We start from the raw sequence: 17,463 nt of genomic DNA on the forward strand, positions 1-17,463 counted from the left end.
TATCAGCTGTCGCTTACATAAGGAGACGTTCACTTAGCAGGGTGGTTTTTTGTTGGCCAGAGTAAAAGTTCCCTTAATTGTGCTGCAGGTATTGAGTTGCTGAGGGACGCTGAGAGGCTGAACGGCACAAGGTTGTCTCGGAGAGCCTGGTCTGTGCTGGGGGACACGGGATGGATTTATATTTGGGCAGGGCTGCTGGGCTGGTGATTGTGTTTGGCTTACAGCACTGTAGCGCTCCTGGCACCGGCTATGCTTAGCTATGCACATAGGGCCCGTGATCTCTTAAATTACAGCAAGGAGGATAAAAGATTTACAGGGTTGAAAGCTCTAACTCCTGTACTAATGTCTACTGGGATGTGAGCTGGGAGTCAGGGGTAACTTTAGGGTCTGTGTTCAAAAAGGTGTCTCAGAGTAGGAGTGCTGATCTAAGATCAGATCCCCTTTGTCCATGTAATCTTATTGATTATGATCCTTGATGGTAAAACTGATCCGATATCAGCACTTAGTGAGTATTTTGTGAATATGGGCCTAGATCTTGAATATGTATTGGGTAGTGTTGACCCTTGCATAGTAATTATTAGATATGACTCCATTACACTAGGAATAGACGTTGGGTTCACACTTCAGTTTACCTCTAAAGGGTGCTAATTTAAAAAAACCTCAAAAGCTCTGACGAAGGCCGTGAGGTTGATACGTAAAGCTTATTCAAGAGCAGTGATACTGTCAAGAGCAGTGATACTACCAAGAGCAGTGATACTACCAAGAGCAGTGATACTACCCAGAGCAGTGATACTACCAAGAGCAGTGATACTACCAAGAGCAGTGATACTACCAAGAGCAGTGATACTGCCAAGAGCAGTGATACTATCAAGAGCAGTGATACTATCAAGAGCAGTGATACTGCCAAGAGCAGTGATACTATCAAGAGCAGTGATACTAGCCAGAGCAGTGATACTGTCAAGAGCAGTGATACTATCAAGAGCAGTGATACCAGGCCAGAGCAGTGATACTATCAAGGGCAGTGATACTACCAAGAGCAGTGATACTGTCAAGAGCAGTGATACTATCAAGAGCAGTGATACTGCCAAGAGCAGTGATACTATCAAGAGCAGTGATACTAGCCAGAGCAGTGATACTGTCAAGAGCAGTGATACTATCAAGAGCAGTGATACTAGCCAGAGCAGTGATACTGTCAAGAGCAGTGATACTATCAAGAGCAGTGATACCAGGCCAGAGCAGTGATACTATCAAGGGCAGTGATACTACCAAGAGCAGTGATACTATCAAGAGCAGTGATACTACCAAGAGCAGTGATACTATCAAGGGCAGTGATACTACCAAGAGCAGTGATACTATCAAGAGCAGTGATACTATCAAGAGCAGTGATACTACCAAGAGCAGTGATACTATCAAGAGCAGTGATACTAGCCAGAGCAGTGATACTGTCAAGAGCAGTGATACTATCAAGAGCAGTGATACTATCAAGAGCAGTGATACTACCAAGAGCAGTGATACTATCAAGAGCAGTGATACTGTCAAGAGCAGTGATACTATCAAGGGCAGTGTGCGGGTTTCTTCTTTTTTCTAATTTTATTCAACTGTTACCATGCACCTGCAAAAAAGATATCTCAGATGTGCGAGTCCCTTTTGAATTTGAATCCTCTAAATTACCTAACACGTCATGCCATACCCTGCCGGTGGTCTTGACAGGGATTTAAAAAAATAAAATGTTTTATTCATTTTGAGACTTGAAAGTTCACCTAACATTTGTCTGAACTGAAGCAACCCAGTGCAGTGCACACAGACATGAGCTGTGTTTTCTGTATTCGACAGCCAAACAAAACTGGTATAAAACTTTTTGTTTTTAAACTATAATAACAATAATGCAAGTATATGGAGCACTTGGTTGGTATGGTACCAATGAGTGGAGAGCCATATGAGCATCAACAGATGAGCCAAGAGAGAATCTCAGTTTCCCCTGCAGAGAGAAATGTCTACAACTAAGTGTGTGTCCTTTATGTACAGTTAGTTTGAATTGTCAACAGACGTAAATATACTGTGTGAGCAGCAGACTGAGTTGAACCACTACTGGATGGCTGGATGGCTGTTCTTAGGCCAGGACACACAAATCTCCTCTTCAGCTCCTGTGAAACGAAACGCAGTCAGAGTGCCGGCGCCCGCATCCTACCCTCCCTCCCTCCATCCCTCCCACCCTCCCTCCATCCTAGCTCCGTACCTCCCTCTGGAACAGGAAACGACAGGGTCTGATCTTAATTAGCTTGGCAGTTATGAATAACATCCTCAGTGGATTAAGGGGATTGTTGTTGTTGTAGGTTTGTGTAGGGAGCAGGGAAAATGTCTCAACAACCAACCATTCTGATTCAGTTATTGTATAGTGGTGGTACACACACATGCACACACACACCTTGAGTGTGTATCCAGTGCCACGGAACTGTTGGAACTGTTGGAACCCACCCAGGCATGATCAGGATCACACAAGGAGCCATATTCAATCAAACATCAAACCCAGTAAATGGGAGATTTGGGATACCAGAAAACAGGTTAGTAGATTACCTGCTGGTTACACACATAACGAATATAGTGTAAAGAATGTGGACTCCACTTGTAAACTCTATTCCTTGTGCAATGTACCCAGGGCCAAACCTAGCCTTTTGGGGACCCTAAGCGATTTTTGTTTGGGGCATAACATTACCGTGCCCCCACCCCTCTTGGCAGTGGATAATTATTTTCAGTGTTAAATTTATTTCCTGCAACTCTGCACATTGTGCCATTGGGTGTAGAGAAAATGTTTCCGTTTTATAACTAATTTCATGCAATTCTACACATTTTGCCATGAGGTGAAGAACTGCTGATACAGTGCCTTGCGAAAGTATTCGGCCCCCTTGAACTTTTCGACCTTTTGCCACATTTCAGGCTTCAAACATAAAGATATAAAACTGTCATTTTTTGTGAAGAATCAACAACAAGTGGGACACAATCATGAAGTGGAACGAAATTTATTGGATATTTCAAACTTTTTTAACAAATAAAAAACTGAAAAATTGGCCGTGCAAAATTATTCAGCCCCTTTACTTTCAGTGCAGCAAACTCTCTCCAGAAGTTCAGTGAGGATCTCTGAATGATCCAATGTTGACCTAAATGACTAATGATGATAAATAGAATCCACCTGTGTGTAATCAAGTCTCCGTATAAATGCACCTGCTCTGTGATAGTCTCAGAGGTCCGTTTAAAGCGCAGAGAGTATCATGAAGAACAAGGAACACACCAGGCAGGTCCGAGATACTGTTGTGGAGAGGTTTAAAGCCGGATTTGGATACAAAAAGATTTCCCAAGCTTTAAACATCCCAAGGAGCACTGTGCAAGCGATAATATTGAAATGGAAGGAGTATCAGACCACTGCAAATCTACGAAGACCCGGCCGTCCCTCTAAACTTTCAGCTCATACAAGGAGAAGACTGATCAGAGATGCAGCCAAGAGGCCCATGATTACTCTGGATGAACTGCAGAGATCTACAGCTGAGGTGGGAGACTCTGTCCATAGGACAACAATCAGTCGTATACTGCACAAATCTGGCCTTTATGGAAGAGTGGCAAGAAGAAAGCCATTTCTTAAAGATATCCATAAAAAGTGTCGTTTAAAGTTTGCCACTAGCCACCTGGGAGACACACCAAACATGTGGAAGAAGGTGCTCTGGTCAGATGAAACCAAAATCAAACTTTTTGGCAACAATGCAAAACGTTATGTTTGGCGTAAAAGCAACACAGCTCATCACCCTGAACACACCATCCCCACTGTCAAACATGGTGGTGGCAGCATCATGGTTTGGGCCTGCTTTTCTTCAGCAGGGGCAGGGAAGATGGTTAAAATTGATGGGAAGATGGATGGAGCCAAATACAGGACCATTCTGGAAGAAAACCTGATGGAGTCTGCAAAAGACCTGAGACTGGGACGGAGATTTGTCTTCCAACAAGACAATGATCCAAAACATAAAGCAAAATCTACAATTGAATGGTTCACAAATAAACATATCCAGGTGTTAGAATGGCCAAGTCAAAGTCCAGACCTGAATCCAATCGAGAATCTGTGGAAAGAACTGAAAACTGCTGTTCACAAACGCTCTCCATCCAACCTCACTGAGCTCGAGCTGTTTTGCAAGGAGGAATGGGCAAAAATTTCAGTCTCTCGATGTGCAAAACTGATAGAGACATACCCCAAGCGACTTACAGCTGTAATCGCAGCAAAAGGTGGCGCTACAAAGTATTAACTTAAGGGGGCTGAATAATTTTGCACGGCCAATTTCAGTTTTTTATTTGTTAAAAAAGTTTGAAATATCCAATAAATTTCGTTCCACTTCATGATTGTGTCCGACTTGTTGTTGATTCTTCACAAAAAATTACAGTTTTATATCTTTATGTTTGAAGCCTGAAATGTGGCAAAAGGTCGAAAAGTTCAAGGGGGCCGAATACTTTCGCAAGGCACTGTACACTACCAAATTTTGAAATTGCATCTTGTGTTTTCTACTTTTGTAACTCTCAACAATAAATTGCGACTCAGAGTGAGTTCGGCCACTGGGCCCTATGCGTAGTCTACATATAGGCAGAGGAAGCGCTGAATGTACCTGGCTGCATGTACCATGCAAAATATAAAAGTGCTTTCATCAAGTTCAACCATTTACATTTTACATCTTCTATCAATTTCACCAGTATTTATTTTGTTGTGTCAGTGGAATTGGATCAGACACATTCACTGGGTGGTAAAAGGTTGAGTTTTCCTATGCTCCTAACGCAGCGGCGGTTGGCTCGATTGGGATTCAGAAATGCTTAAAATCCAAGATAAACTGGACCAAGGACAGAGTCTTATGTTCAACATTTTTCCAAATGATCAAAAAATTCATTGGATCTTTGAGTTGGATTTCAGTCAAGACCTCATCCGAGTCCCCACCCATCATGCTGTTACATTCTTGAATATGGAGACTTTCTGAGTATATGAATCTTATCTGGGCTCATCTGAGACTATACAACTCTAATTATAAGGTTTATAATAATATTATGCCTCTCTATGACACACTGAGTCACGATAATACTAGGATGATAATAACATGTTGTAAGGGGGTCATAAAAGTCAAGTCTTATGATGCATTATACCTACAGGCTTTAAGTGAAATGTTACCAAACTCTACACAATAACTATATTGGTCATGGAGAGCCTAAACATCTCCCATATCTGGAGACAAACAAATTCACTGACAAAGCTAAAAGATGACAATCAAATATTCTGCATGCTCAGATGAAGGTCTTCATGACTGAAAGCTTGAACTTTATACTCATTGAATGTGTATTGATTTAAGTGCACAGAGACTCTACAATTTAATCAGGTGGGGAAATTTGAGAGAGGTTCAGTAAGTTCAGTAAGTATCTAAAAGTTAACACCATTGCAAAATCTTTATCTAGCCTCAAGAGGTTACAAACATTCATCCCAAAATATATATTATTAGCTATTCACAATCACTGTATGGTACTGTAGCCTAAGAGAGCAATGTCCTTACACAGTATTTCATTTTTACATGAACTCATTTTGAAAACGTGAACGTTGATAATTGCAGTCTCCACTTTGATCATTTTTCAGAGGGCACGACTGTTATGCTTAAGGAGGCACTTCCTATGATTCTTGGCCCGCCGCGTATTTTCTGTGTAAATGACATACAAAGAAAACTTAAGAGGTGTTTCTCAAGGGCTCAACATTTTTTATGCTTACACCCCATTGGCAAGTCGGCTATGGAAAACCTGAACTATAAACTTCAAGCACTGTATTCTGTGTGGTTTGAGGCTGAAGGCTGAGGTGGGCTGGGGATCCATTGCTTGGTTTCTACGGTAGCAGCAGCATCCCAGAAAGGCCAGGGTTATGTCCCAAATGGCTCTCTATTCCCGGTATAGTGCACCACTTTTGACCAGAGCCCAATGGGCTCCAGTGCACTATAGGGAATAAGGTGCCATTTGGGATTCAGCCCAGGTCTAGGGGCAACACTCTGCCACCTCAAACCACTGTCACCATGGCATCATAGGGCCTTCACCACCACAGTGTAAAGGCTTGGCAACTGGCATGCCCTGAAGACCGGAGCCAGACAGTGGTCAGAAATATTTTTCTATGACTGTGATTTTTCTCTCTCTCTCTCTCTCTCTCAGCTGGTCAAATTAGTCATGGACATTTATTTCCTTGTGCGATAAGAAGTGACCACTTATCTTAGCTTAATTTATACTTCAGAACGATCTGACCAGCGTGTACATTATGTTAAGAATATTCCTATGTACGCCTGTGTCAAACAATGTTTATAACGTTTAATGTAACACTGTTATAACAGCTTTCCTTTGTCACTTATAGTCTGTGAATTGTGAAGTGCTTAGGGGGCTGCTCTCACCGACCACTGGTTTTCAGACTCAACCATATAGTGGATGACACTGCCATCTTCAGATGGGGATGCAGAGTTTCATCATCATCATCAGTGTTATACAATTGGAAATGACCTCTCATGTCATTATAAAGGACTTTTAAACTATACCAAAATCAATCTGGGCAGAAATTCAGACGATATGCTATTTTGACTGCTGACTAGGCCTACTGATGTTGAAGCTCCTCTTTCTTTGTGGCAGGTGCATCTGTTATTTTCAAGACCGACCAATCACCATCTAGTTTATAGTTCATTGCCGTCTACCGTCCAATAGCTCTTCTCTTTGTTGCCTTGGCTTGGTATTAACTGGTTTACGACTGCGGACAGACAGACGCAAATAGGCCGGGCTTTAACTAATCGGGCCTACAGTTCTTTAAATAGTTTTAAATCCGTATTTACTTGTTCAGTTTAAATATACAATTAAATTGCATCTGTATTTTTGCTAAATAATCGCAGCCTGAGACAAGCGATCGGAGGTGAATATATCTGAAGATAAAAAAAATAAGTAACTAAACCGGATAGCTAGTTCATGCTAGCTAAGTTAAATCGCTGGGCGCCAGTCTTTTCATTTGCCGACATTGCTAGCTCTGCACGTTTTGTTGTTGTTGTTGTTAGCGACCGAGTTTGCTAACTGCTACATTTCAGCATTACTTGCTAGCTACAGTTTTAAACTAGAAGAAAGCAACCAGGCATGGCGGAATTCCTCGAAGATCCGTCTGTTCTCACGAAGGATAAGCTCAAAAGTGAGCTCACGGCCAACAATGTCCCACTTCCCAGCTCCGAACAGAAGAAAGATGTGTACATTCAGTTGTACCTGAAAAACTTGACCGTTCAGAACAAGAAATGTCCACCATCTGTAGACACGTTTTCCAGTGATGAAGATTTACCAGCCCCTGTAGTCTCCAACAAGAGCCGATCTGGAAGAGTAAGTAATGAAATGTTTGTTATAAATGGTTATTACAGTGCTATGAGTGTGAATGGATATTCTAATTTTAGTCATAATGCATTAAATCACTAGATACCTGTGTTGTAAAATCAAGGATGCTGTCCATGTGATGTTATTTCCGTGAAATATACACTAACATTATTTTCCCTGCTACTCACGCCTTGAATTAGTTCTCTAATGGATGTGTTAAGAACAAATTCTTATTTTCAAAAACGACCTAGGAACTGCCTTGCTCAGGGGCAGAAAGACAGGTGTTTTACCTTGTCAGCTCGGTAGATTCGATCTTGCAACCTTTCGGTTACTAGTCCAACGCTCTAACCACTAGGCTAGATAACGTTAGATAGAGACCAAATATTAGCCTCTATTAGATAATCGAATTAACCAATCTATGTATTGACACCCATAATCAATCCATAGAAAGCTACCAGGAAGACAGACAAGCCTCGCTCAGAAGAAGTGGAAGTCACAGACCTCACCGATGCAAGTTTAAAAGATGAGCTGTTGAAACATGGAGTCAACGCTGGGCCCATAGTTGGTGAGTCCTGCATATATCTCTCACTTGTCTAAGGTGTCCTCCTCTCCTTCATCTGCACTGATTGGAGAAGAGAAGTGAAAGTCAAATGGCAGAAGCCTACTGAGGAATCTGCTTTCAACTCATCAGTTCTTTCAAACCTGTGCAGATGAAGGAAAGGAGACGAGGAGAGGAAGCCACTTGAGACTATGGAGGTGTGTGCACCAACAGCCTCAGACAAACGGAGATATATATGTTTAACCACAGTTCACTTCATCCCTAACTGGTTTCCTTTGCCTTTCCCTCAGGCTCCACCAGGAAGCTTTATGAGAAAAAGCTTCAGAAGCTACTGGATACACCTGCTGCTGAGACTACACCCAGCCCACCTGAAACTGCCACAGTTAACGCTGCAGCCAAGGCAGATGGCAACCAGAACGGCAACACATACTCTGGCCAGTACAGTGACAAGGAGGAAGGTGAGAGCAATCATCTTACCACTGCACAAGAACATGCACCATTAATTAGGCAGCTCACCTATACAAATAAAAGTTAATTCAGGGTTGGGATCAATTCCATTTCAATTCAGGAAGTAGGACTAAACTGAAAAGCAATGAGGAAAATGTTAATTTCAGTCTACTTCCTGAATTTAAATGGAATGGATCTTTTTTTATTTTATGATGTTTGACTGTCAGTTTAGATGCCTTGATTCTCACTGACTCATGTTGGCTTTGCCTGTGCCAGATGAGATAGGTACTGCTACGGAACCAGAGCCTGTTCCCGTTGTGGAGAAGCCTTTGAGGAGCAGAGGGAAGACTCCTGTCACTGTTAGGAACAGCAGCAGACGGAGCAGCAAGGTAAGCCTTCAAGTTCAACTTTATTTTCCATATACAATAAATAAATAATAATTAAAACATACAATGGAAATCAGAGCTCTCACATTAATACCGCTTTCGTCTTCAACAGCAAGAAAGTTCAGCACAAATAACATTATCTTGCACCCATAAACTCCAGCCTCAATCATCTGTTGCTATTGTCAATGTTCACAGCTACAGGTGATGGAGGTGAGCCTAGCAACTGGCGACCAGACCCCTAAGAAGACGAGGGAGAATGTTGAAGAGATTCTCGCTAATGAGATCCTTTCACCCACAGGCATCAGGTAAGTCTGTTGACATTTCACTTCATCAGCGAAGTAGCCTTGAAGTGTCACGGCCGTCGTAGTAATTGGACCAAGACGCAGCGGGTTAAGTGCTCATCCTGACTTTTATTGTGAACACTTAAATAAACAAAACAATAAACGAACGAACAGTCTTGCAGGCTAAACACAGCAGTGCAAAAAAATAAAAAATAAAATACATTTAAAAAATACCACAATTCCCATAACAAACACACTCCTAATTATAGGACCTTCAATCAGAGGCAACGAAAAACAGCTGCCTCCAATTGAAGGCCCCAATCCCAATACCTAAACATAGAAATAGAATGACTAGACGGAACATAGAAATACACTAACATAGGACATAGACCAAAACCCCGGAATACATAAATCAAACACCCCTCTACATAAACACACACCCCGAACCACATAAAACAAATACCCCCTGCCACGTCCTGACCAAACTACAATAACCCCTATACTGGTCAGGACATGACAGTACCCCCCCCCCCCCCCCCCCCAAAGGTGCAGACCCCGGATGCACCTCATACAAAAATAAACACAAAATAACCCCCCCCCCCAAAAAAAAAGGAGGGAAGGGAGGGTGGCTGCCGTCACCGACGGTTCCCGTGCTACACCCCCCCCCTCCCCAATCCTCCTACTGTGGAGGTGGCTCAGGTTCTGGCCTTAGTCCACCACCTAACCTGTCCACCCCCGCAGAATACCTTTGGTTGAAGCGCCTCGCTGTAGACCTCGGGCTGAAGCGCTTCGCTGTAGACCTCGGGCAGAAGTGCGACTCTGGGAGCTCCGGACTGTAGTGTGACTCTGGGAGCTCCGGACTGTAGTGTGACTCTGGGAGCTCCGGACTGTAGTGCGACTCTGGGAGCTCCGGACTGTAGTGCGACTCTGGGAGCTCCGGTTCCGGACTGTAGGGCGACTCTGGGAGCTCCGGTTCCGGACTGTAGGCCGTCTCACTCGGTTCCGGACTGTGGGCCGTCTCACTCGGTTCCCGACTGTGGGCCGTCTCACTCGGTTCCCGACTGTGGGCCGTCTCACTCGGTTCCCGACTGTGGGCCGTCTCACTCGGTTCCGGACTGTGGGCCGTCTCACTCGGTTCCGGACTGTGGGCCGTCTCTCTCGGTTCCGGACTGTGGGCCGTCTCTAGACGGGGTACTGTCACTGGACACTCTGGACGGGGCACTGTCGTCGGACACTCTGGACGGGGCACTGTCGTCGGACACTCTGGACGGGGCACTGTCGTCGGACACTCTGGACGGGGCACTGTTTCCGGACACTCTGGACGGGGCACTGTCGTCGGAAGCTCTGGACGGGGTACTGTCGTCGGAAGCTCTGGACGGGGTACTGTCGTCGGAAGCTCTGGACGGGGTACTGTCGTCGGAAGCTCTGGACGGGGACTGCGCACTGAAAGCCTGATGCGTGGGGCTGGTAGTGGAGGTACCAGACTGGAGACACGCACCCCAAGGCTAGTGCGAGGAGCAGGAACAGGACGTACTGGACTGGGCTGATGCACTGGAAGCCTGGTGCGTGGAGCTGGCTTTGGATGTGCCAGACTGGAGACACGCACCTCAGGGCTAGTGCGAGGAGCAGGAACAGGACGAGTTGGACTGGGCTGACGCACTGGAAGCCTGGTGCGTGGTGCTGGCTTTGGAGACGCCATACTGGATACACGCACCTCAGGGCTAGTGCGAGGAGCGGGAACAGGATACACTGGGCCGTGAAGCATTACTGGAGGTCTGGAGCACACAACCCCTACGGGCTGAGTGCTCACTCGAGCATGGCACTTGCGAGGGGCTGGAATCATTCTCACCGGACTGTTCGTGCGCATAGGCGAGATCGTGCGCACTTCCGCATAGTATGGTGCTCTTCTGATCCTCTGTTCCCCATAATAAGCACGGATAGTTGGCTCAGGTCTACTGCCTGCCCTAGCCAAACTACCCGTGTGCCCCCCCCAAAAAAAAATATTGGGGCTGCCTATCCGGCTTCCTTGCCAGCCGTGTTCCCATATAATAGTCCCGGTTTTCACTCCACCTTCGCCGTTCCTCCCTCGCTATTTCCACCTGTCTCCATGGGAGGCGATCCCTTCCAGCCTGGATCTCCTCCCATGTGTAGGATCCTTTACCCTCCAAGATGTCTTCCCAAGTCCAGTACTCCTTATAGTCCACAAAAATATTTTTTTGCTCCTTACCCCGCTGCTTGGTCCGTTGGTGGTGGGAGGTTCTGTCACGGCCGTCGTAGTAATTGGACCAAGGCACAGCGGGTTGAGTGTTCATCTTGACTTTTATTGTGAACACTTAAATAAACAAAACAATAAACAAACGGAACAGTCTTGCAGGCTAAACACAGCAGTGAAAAAAAACAACCTCCCACAATTCCCATAACAAACACACTCCAAATTATAGGACCATCAATCAGAGGCAACAAAAAACAGCTGCCTCCAATTGAAGGCCCCAATCCCAATACCTAAACATAGAAATAGAATGACTAGACGGAACATAGAAATACACTAACATAGAACATAGACCAAAACCCCGGAATACATAAATCAAACACCCCTCTACATAAACACACACATTTACATTTAAGTCATTTAGCAGACGCTCTTATCCAGAGCGACTTACAAATTGGTGCATTCACCTTATGATATCCAGTGGAACAACCACTTTACAATAGTGCATCTAAATCTTTTAAGGGGGGGGGTTAGAAGGATTACTTTATCCTATCCTAGGTATTCCTTAAAGAGGTGGGGTTTCAGGTGTCTCCGGAAGGTGGTGATTGACTCCGCTGTCCTGGCGTCGTGAGGGAGCTTGTTCCACCATTGGGGTGCCAGAGCAGCGAACAGTTTTGACTGGGCTGAGCGGGAACTGTGCTTCCTCAGAGGTAGGGGGGCCAGCAGGCCAGAGGTGGATGAACGCAGTGCCCTTGTTTGGGTGTAGGGCCTGATCAGAGCCTGAAAGTATGGAGGTGCCGTTCCCTTCACAGCTCCGTAGGCAATCACCATGATCTTGTAGCGGATGCGAGCTTCAACAGGAAGCCAGTGGACAGAGCGGAGGAGCGGGGTGACGTGAGAGAACTTGGGAAGGTTGAACACCAGACGGGCTGCGGCGTTCTGGATGAGTTGTAGGGGTTTAATGGCACAGGCAGGGAGCCCAGCCAACAGCGAGTTGCAGTAATCCAGACGGGAGATGACAAGTGCCTGGATTAGGACCTGTGCCGCTTCCTGTGTGAGGCAGGGTCGTACTCTGTGAATGTTGTAGAGCATGAACCTACAGGATCGGGTCACCGCCTTGATGTTAGTGGAGAACGACAGGGTGTTGTCCAGGATCACGCCAAGGTTCTTAGCACTCTGGGAGGAGGACACAAGGGAGTTGTCAACCGTGATGGCGAGATCATGGAACGGGCAGTCCTTCCCCGGGAGGAAGAGCAGCTCCGTCTTGCCGAGGTTCAGCTTGAGGTGGTGATCCGTCATCCACACTGATATGTCTGACAGACATGCAGAGATGCGATTCGCCGCCTGGTTATCAGAAGGGGGAAAGGAGAAGATTAATTGTGTGTCGTCTGCATAGCAATGATAGGAGAGACCATGTGAGGATATGACAGAGCCAAGTGACTTGGTGTATAGCGAGAATAGGAGAGGGCCTAGAACAGAGCCCTGGGGGACACCAGTGGTGAGAGCGCATGGTGCGGAGACAGATTCTCGCCACGCCACCTGGTAGGAGCGACCTGTCAGGTAGGACGCAATCCAAGCGTGGGCCGCGCCGGAGATGCCCAACTCGGAGAGGGTGGAGAGGAGGATCTGATGGTTCACAGTATCAAAGGCAGCAGATAGGTCTAGAAGGATGAGAGCAGAGGAGAGAGAGTTAGCTTTAGCAGTGCGGAGAGCCTCCGTGACACAGAGAAGAGCAGTCTCAGTTGAATGCCCAGTCTTGAAACCTGACTGATTAGGATCAAGAAGGTCATTCTGAGAGAGATAGCAGGAGAGCTGGCCAAGGACGGCACGTTCAAGAGTTTTGGAGAGAAAAGAAAGAAGGGATACTGGTCTGTAGTTGTTGACATCGGAGGGATCGAGTGTAGGTTTTTTCAGAAGGGGTGCAACTCTCGCTCTCTTGAAGACGGAAGGGACGTAGCCAGCGGTCAAGGATGAGTTGATGAGCAAGGTGAGGAAGGGGAGAAGGTCTCCGGAAATGGTCTGGAGAAGAGAGGAGGGGATAGGGTCAAGTGGGCAGGTTGTTGGGCGGCCGGCCGTCACAAGACGCGAGATTTCATCTGGAGAGAGAGGGGAGAAAGAGGTCAAAGCACACACACCCCGAACCACATAAAACAAATACCCCCTGCCACGTCCTGACCAAACTACAATAACCAATAACCCCTATACTGGTCAGGATGTGACATGAAGAATGGTTGTTTTGTCAAGAAAGATTAAATATAATTTTGGAAAAGTACTTATCTTTCCAGTAGGTCTAGCACAATTACTGTATAACCATGTAATCGATAGTTATGAATGAAGACTGCCATGAAAATAAAAGAACTGTCATCACCGCAACAACAACAAAAATGAACTAAAACAGCTGACTGAAGACGGGATGGTTAGGTATTCGTGTGGTTGAGTCCGTTTATACGGTAACATGGACTCTTAACAACGTGATGAAACTTTGTTTCTCCTTTCTGAAACAAACAAGGTGTTGTAGCAAACAAGCACACATAGAAATCTGCAAGCAAATTGCAGCAGCACACACAGAAATATAATCTATGGCAGCTCATGCAGTCAGGAGTGGAGGAGAGAAGAAAATGTGTGTAATAATAATATTTAACATTTCTTGCTATTCGAATGGTTAATGCGGAGACTTGCGGTCATTTGGCTGGCCAATTACCGTCATCCAAAATTCCATGACCTTCACAGCCCTACTTTTCAGTGATATTTAAAGCAGTAGATTTAAATTACTTTAGTCACTCACCTCATCCTCTAATCCCTCTCTCCCCAGCGCCAGCTGCAGGCGACCTATTCGCGGCGCGGCGGGCCGACCGGTGAAACCCAGCAACTACTGGCTGAACGAGTCTCTCCTGGAGCGCTCCATCTATACAGAGTCTTATTCTGAATGCAGCTCCTTGGGCTCCAATGTGCCGGCCAGGCCCGGCTTCCTCTCTGTCCTACTAAAGCTCATGGTACTCGTCACTGTAGCTGGGTCCATCTACTTCGCCATTCAGCACCTCGATGCAGATCAGGTTCAGTCCTTCAAGGGAATGCTAACCGACGCCAAGGGTCTCCTAAACAGCGCTAAGGGTCACCTGTGTAGCACGGTTGATAAGGTGGTGGATGCTGTGTTCGATAATGTGATTGTGCCGCTGGGTATCGGGGGAGGCAGCAGCCAAGGTGCAGAAGCAGAAAGTGGCGGCAGGTAAGCAGTGCACCCTCTCCACCCTGCTCTCTTTTTTTCTTGTATTTTTTTACCGTTATTTTACCAGGTTGTCCAATTGAGGTCAGAACCCCAGTTATTCAACAGACCACCTGGCCACTGCTCTGCCATCCACACCTCACTAGCTCACCACAACCCCTCCATCATCATCCTCTGGTCACCACCTTGGAGGACTGACTGACTTTTAATCTGGGCTGGTAGACTATCACCCTGTCCCCTCCTTGTTCACTTTTCCTCACCCCACGTGAGGAGAGCAGGATGGGTATTCAACCCAACCAGGAGAGCAGGAGGGGTATTCAACCCAACCAACACCAGCTTCCTGGAAAACCAACACTGTCTTGCCAAGACAGTCTGAAGAGACTTGTTTTTATTATTAAGCTGTTTTTAATTGTAGTGTGAAGTCTATGTTGTGTATTCTTTGTGTGTGTATTTTTAGAAAGGACAGACAAGTCGTACGCATGGTTGTAGTTTTTGAAGGACGTGTTTGTAGTTTTTGGAGTGTCTGTGGTGCCAGGTGTTTTTCTGATGGTGAAGTGCATGCACAGTGATAGCACTTAGTGCCAGTGTAAGTGTCAATTCCATTTCAATTCCAGTCAATTCAGAAAGTAAACAATTCCAAATGATCCTCATTAAAAAGCATGGAAGAGAATTGGAATTCCAGTGTACTTCCTGAATCGACTGGAATTTACATGGAATTTACCTCAACCCTGCTTAGTGCCCTCCCACTAATTCAAGCACAAAGAAATGCTACTAATTACGGGAACATTTCCAAGTATTTCTGTATGGATTTTTGAATATACACTAGTAGTAATAATAAAGCTAGGTAGAATAATGGTGCTCAGGTCTATTCTAATCTGCTCTAAATTAATCTGATCAGTGCTGGGAGGAGTGACAGTGTCCAATAGTGTAACTTCAGGTCTCGTCACTGTATGAGGAAAAACCCTTATTTTCAAGATATAAAGGTTATAAAACTGATTTTCTTTGGTTAAATTGCTCGTTTTTGGTATATGCTGCAGTAACTAAGTAAGTGGTCTGACCTTTGAATGGCTCATGATGGCACCTGACCTGAGGGGCAGTGACCCAAATCCCAGTATAGCTTTGTGAGTTTGTGTGAGTTTACGTACATGTTTCATTTAGTAGTGATTTGTTGTGCTAAAGATTCCAGATCTTCCAGTCCCATCTACCGGGTCATGTTCAGTAGGGCACTGTAGCAAGATGGCTATAATCCTCTCTGTTTTAATGTGTGTTTTCGCTGTTTGTTGCCTAAGGAACATGACCCAAGACTGGCTGTCTTTTTTTTAGTGCACCCACACTGCCCTTCTAAGCGGTTCTGCACTCTACTGATCTGGGAAGAATAACGTTTTTGCAATAGGTAGTTGAGCAAATATACGAGTTAACAATGTATTCCATTTTGTTACTTGGACTATAAATTGAAATTTACTCTGCCTCATGTACACTTCATTGTCATAGAAGAGGTAACACTAAAGGGGACAGTAGAACAATTGACTGAGACTAATGGTAATATTGATAGCAACTTAACTTATGTTGACCATTCATAGAATTTTGATGTCAAGATGTTGAAATGTTTGTCCAGTGTTGAAAATAAGTATTTTTTCTTTCTGTATTTTTCTAATGTGAATTGTTAATGTTGGTTTTTTGTCTAGGTGAAAGTGAAACTTAAAAAAAAAAATGCTATCTTAAAACTTTACCTCTTTGTTGACTTGTGGTTACACAGTGAATATATTAAAGATTCAAATGTTTTTGACTTTGATCAGGCAGCTAGCTTCCCATGGATGGACAGATATGATAGGGATTGTGGGGGTAAGGATTTTGAATCTGTTTTTATTTAAAATACTATCATGAAATAAATGTGGTAATTCAATTGTCTCCCCGTGGTTTTCTTTATTGAGATGGAGTTTGTAAACTGTTCGATGGACAGCTACTGTATTGACATCTGTTAGTGACGATTATGAGAACCCTTGTCTTGCCTGAGACTTGAAGATTTGTGTTGGCTCACTGAGGTAATGCCTAGGACTTAGTTCAGTGGGTTAACAGTCTTGTGGTGCACACTGTGCAGACGCCCACAGTCGAACGCAGTTGGTCACATGCATAAAACACCTCAGAAGGATGCTCTTGTTTGAGAATATTTCAACAAAAACTGAAAACATTCATGCATAGTAAGATAAGCGTCCAACTCAAAGGTGAAAGAAGAGTGTTGAGTGGCATCCTTCAACTTGAATCAAATCAAATTATATTGGTCACATACACATGGTTAGCAGATGTTATTGCGAGTGTAGCGAAATGCTTGTGCTTCTAGTTCTGACAGTGCAGCAATATCTAACAAGTAATATCTAATAATTCCACAACAACTACCTAATTTACACAAATCTAAGGAATGGAATAAGAATATATGAATATATGGATGAGCAATGTCAGAGCGGCAGCATAAGCTAAGGTGCAATAGATAGTATAGAATACAGTATACATTATACATATGAGATGAGTAATGATGAGTAATGCAAGATATGTAAACATTATTAAAGTGTCATTATTAAAAGTGGCCGATGATTCAAGTCTGTAGGCAGCCACCTTTCTGTGCTAGTGATGTTTGTTTTTAACAGTGATGGCCTTGAGTAGAAGCTGTTTTTCAGTCTCTCGGTCCCAGCTTTGATGCACCTGTACTGACCTCGCCTTCTGGATGACAGCAGGGTGAACAGGCAGTGGCTCGGCTGGTTGTTGTCCTTGATTATCTTTTTGGCCTTCCTGTGACATTGGGTGCTGTAGGTGTCCTGGAGGGTAGATAGTTTGCTCCCAGTGATGCGTTGTGCAGACCGCACTACCCTCTGGAGAGCCCTGCGGTTGTGGGCAGTGCAGTTGCCGTACCAGGCGGTGATACAGCCCGACAGGATGCTCTCAATTGTGCATCTGTAAAAGTTTGTGAGGGTTTTAGGTGA

The 17,463-nt window shown here is 44.8% G+C and overlaps 1 protein-coding gene across 1 annotated transcript; it reads left to right on the plus strand.

The window, feature by feature from the left end:
* Positions 1-6,784: 6,784 nt before the first annotated feature.
* On the plus strand, positions 6,785-16,396 carry lap2b (Lamina-associated polypeptide 2). The gene is made up of 6 exons (NM_001173602.1): positions 6,785-7,392; positions 7,831-7,948; positions 8,233-8,400; positions 8,666-8,778; positions 8,971-9,080; positions 14,078-16,396. The coding sequence occupies exons 1-6, from the start codon at positions 7,159-7,161 to the stop codon at positions 14,493-14,495; spliced, it is 1,161 nt and encodes a 386-aa protein (NP_001167073.1). The 5' UTR covers positions 6,785-7,158; the 3' UTR covers positions 14,496-16,396.
* The last annotated feature ends 1,067 nt before the right edge of the window (positions 16,397-17,463 follow it).

This window comes from Salmo salar, chromosome 10 (genome assembly GCF_965601325.2).
Source record: "Salmo salar chromosome 10, fSalSal1, whole genome shotgun sequence".
Taxonomy (NCBI): domain Eukaryota; kingdom Metazoa; phylum Chordata; class Actinopteri; order Salmoniformes; family Salmonidae; genus Salmo; species Salmo salar.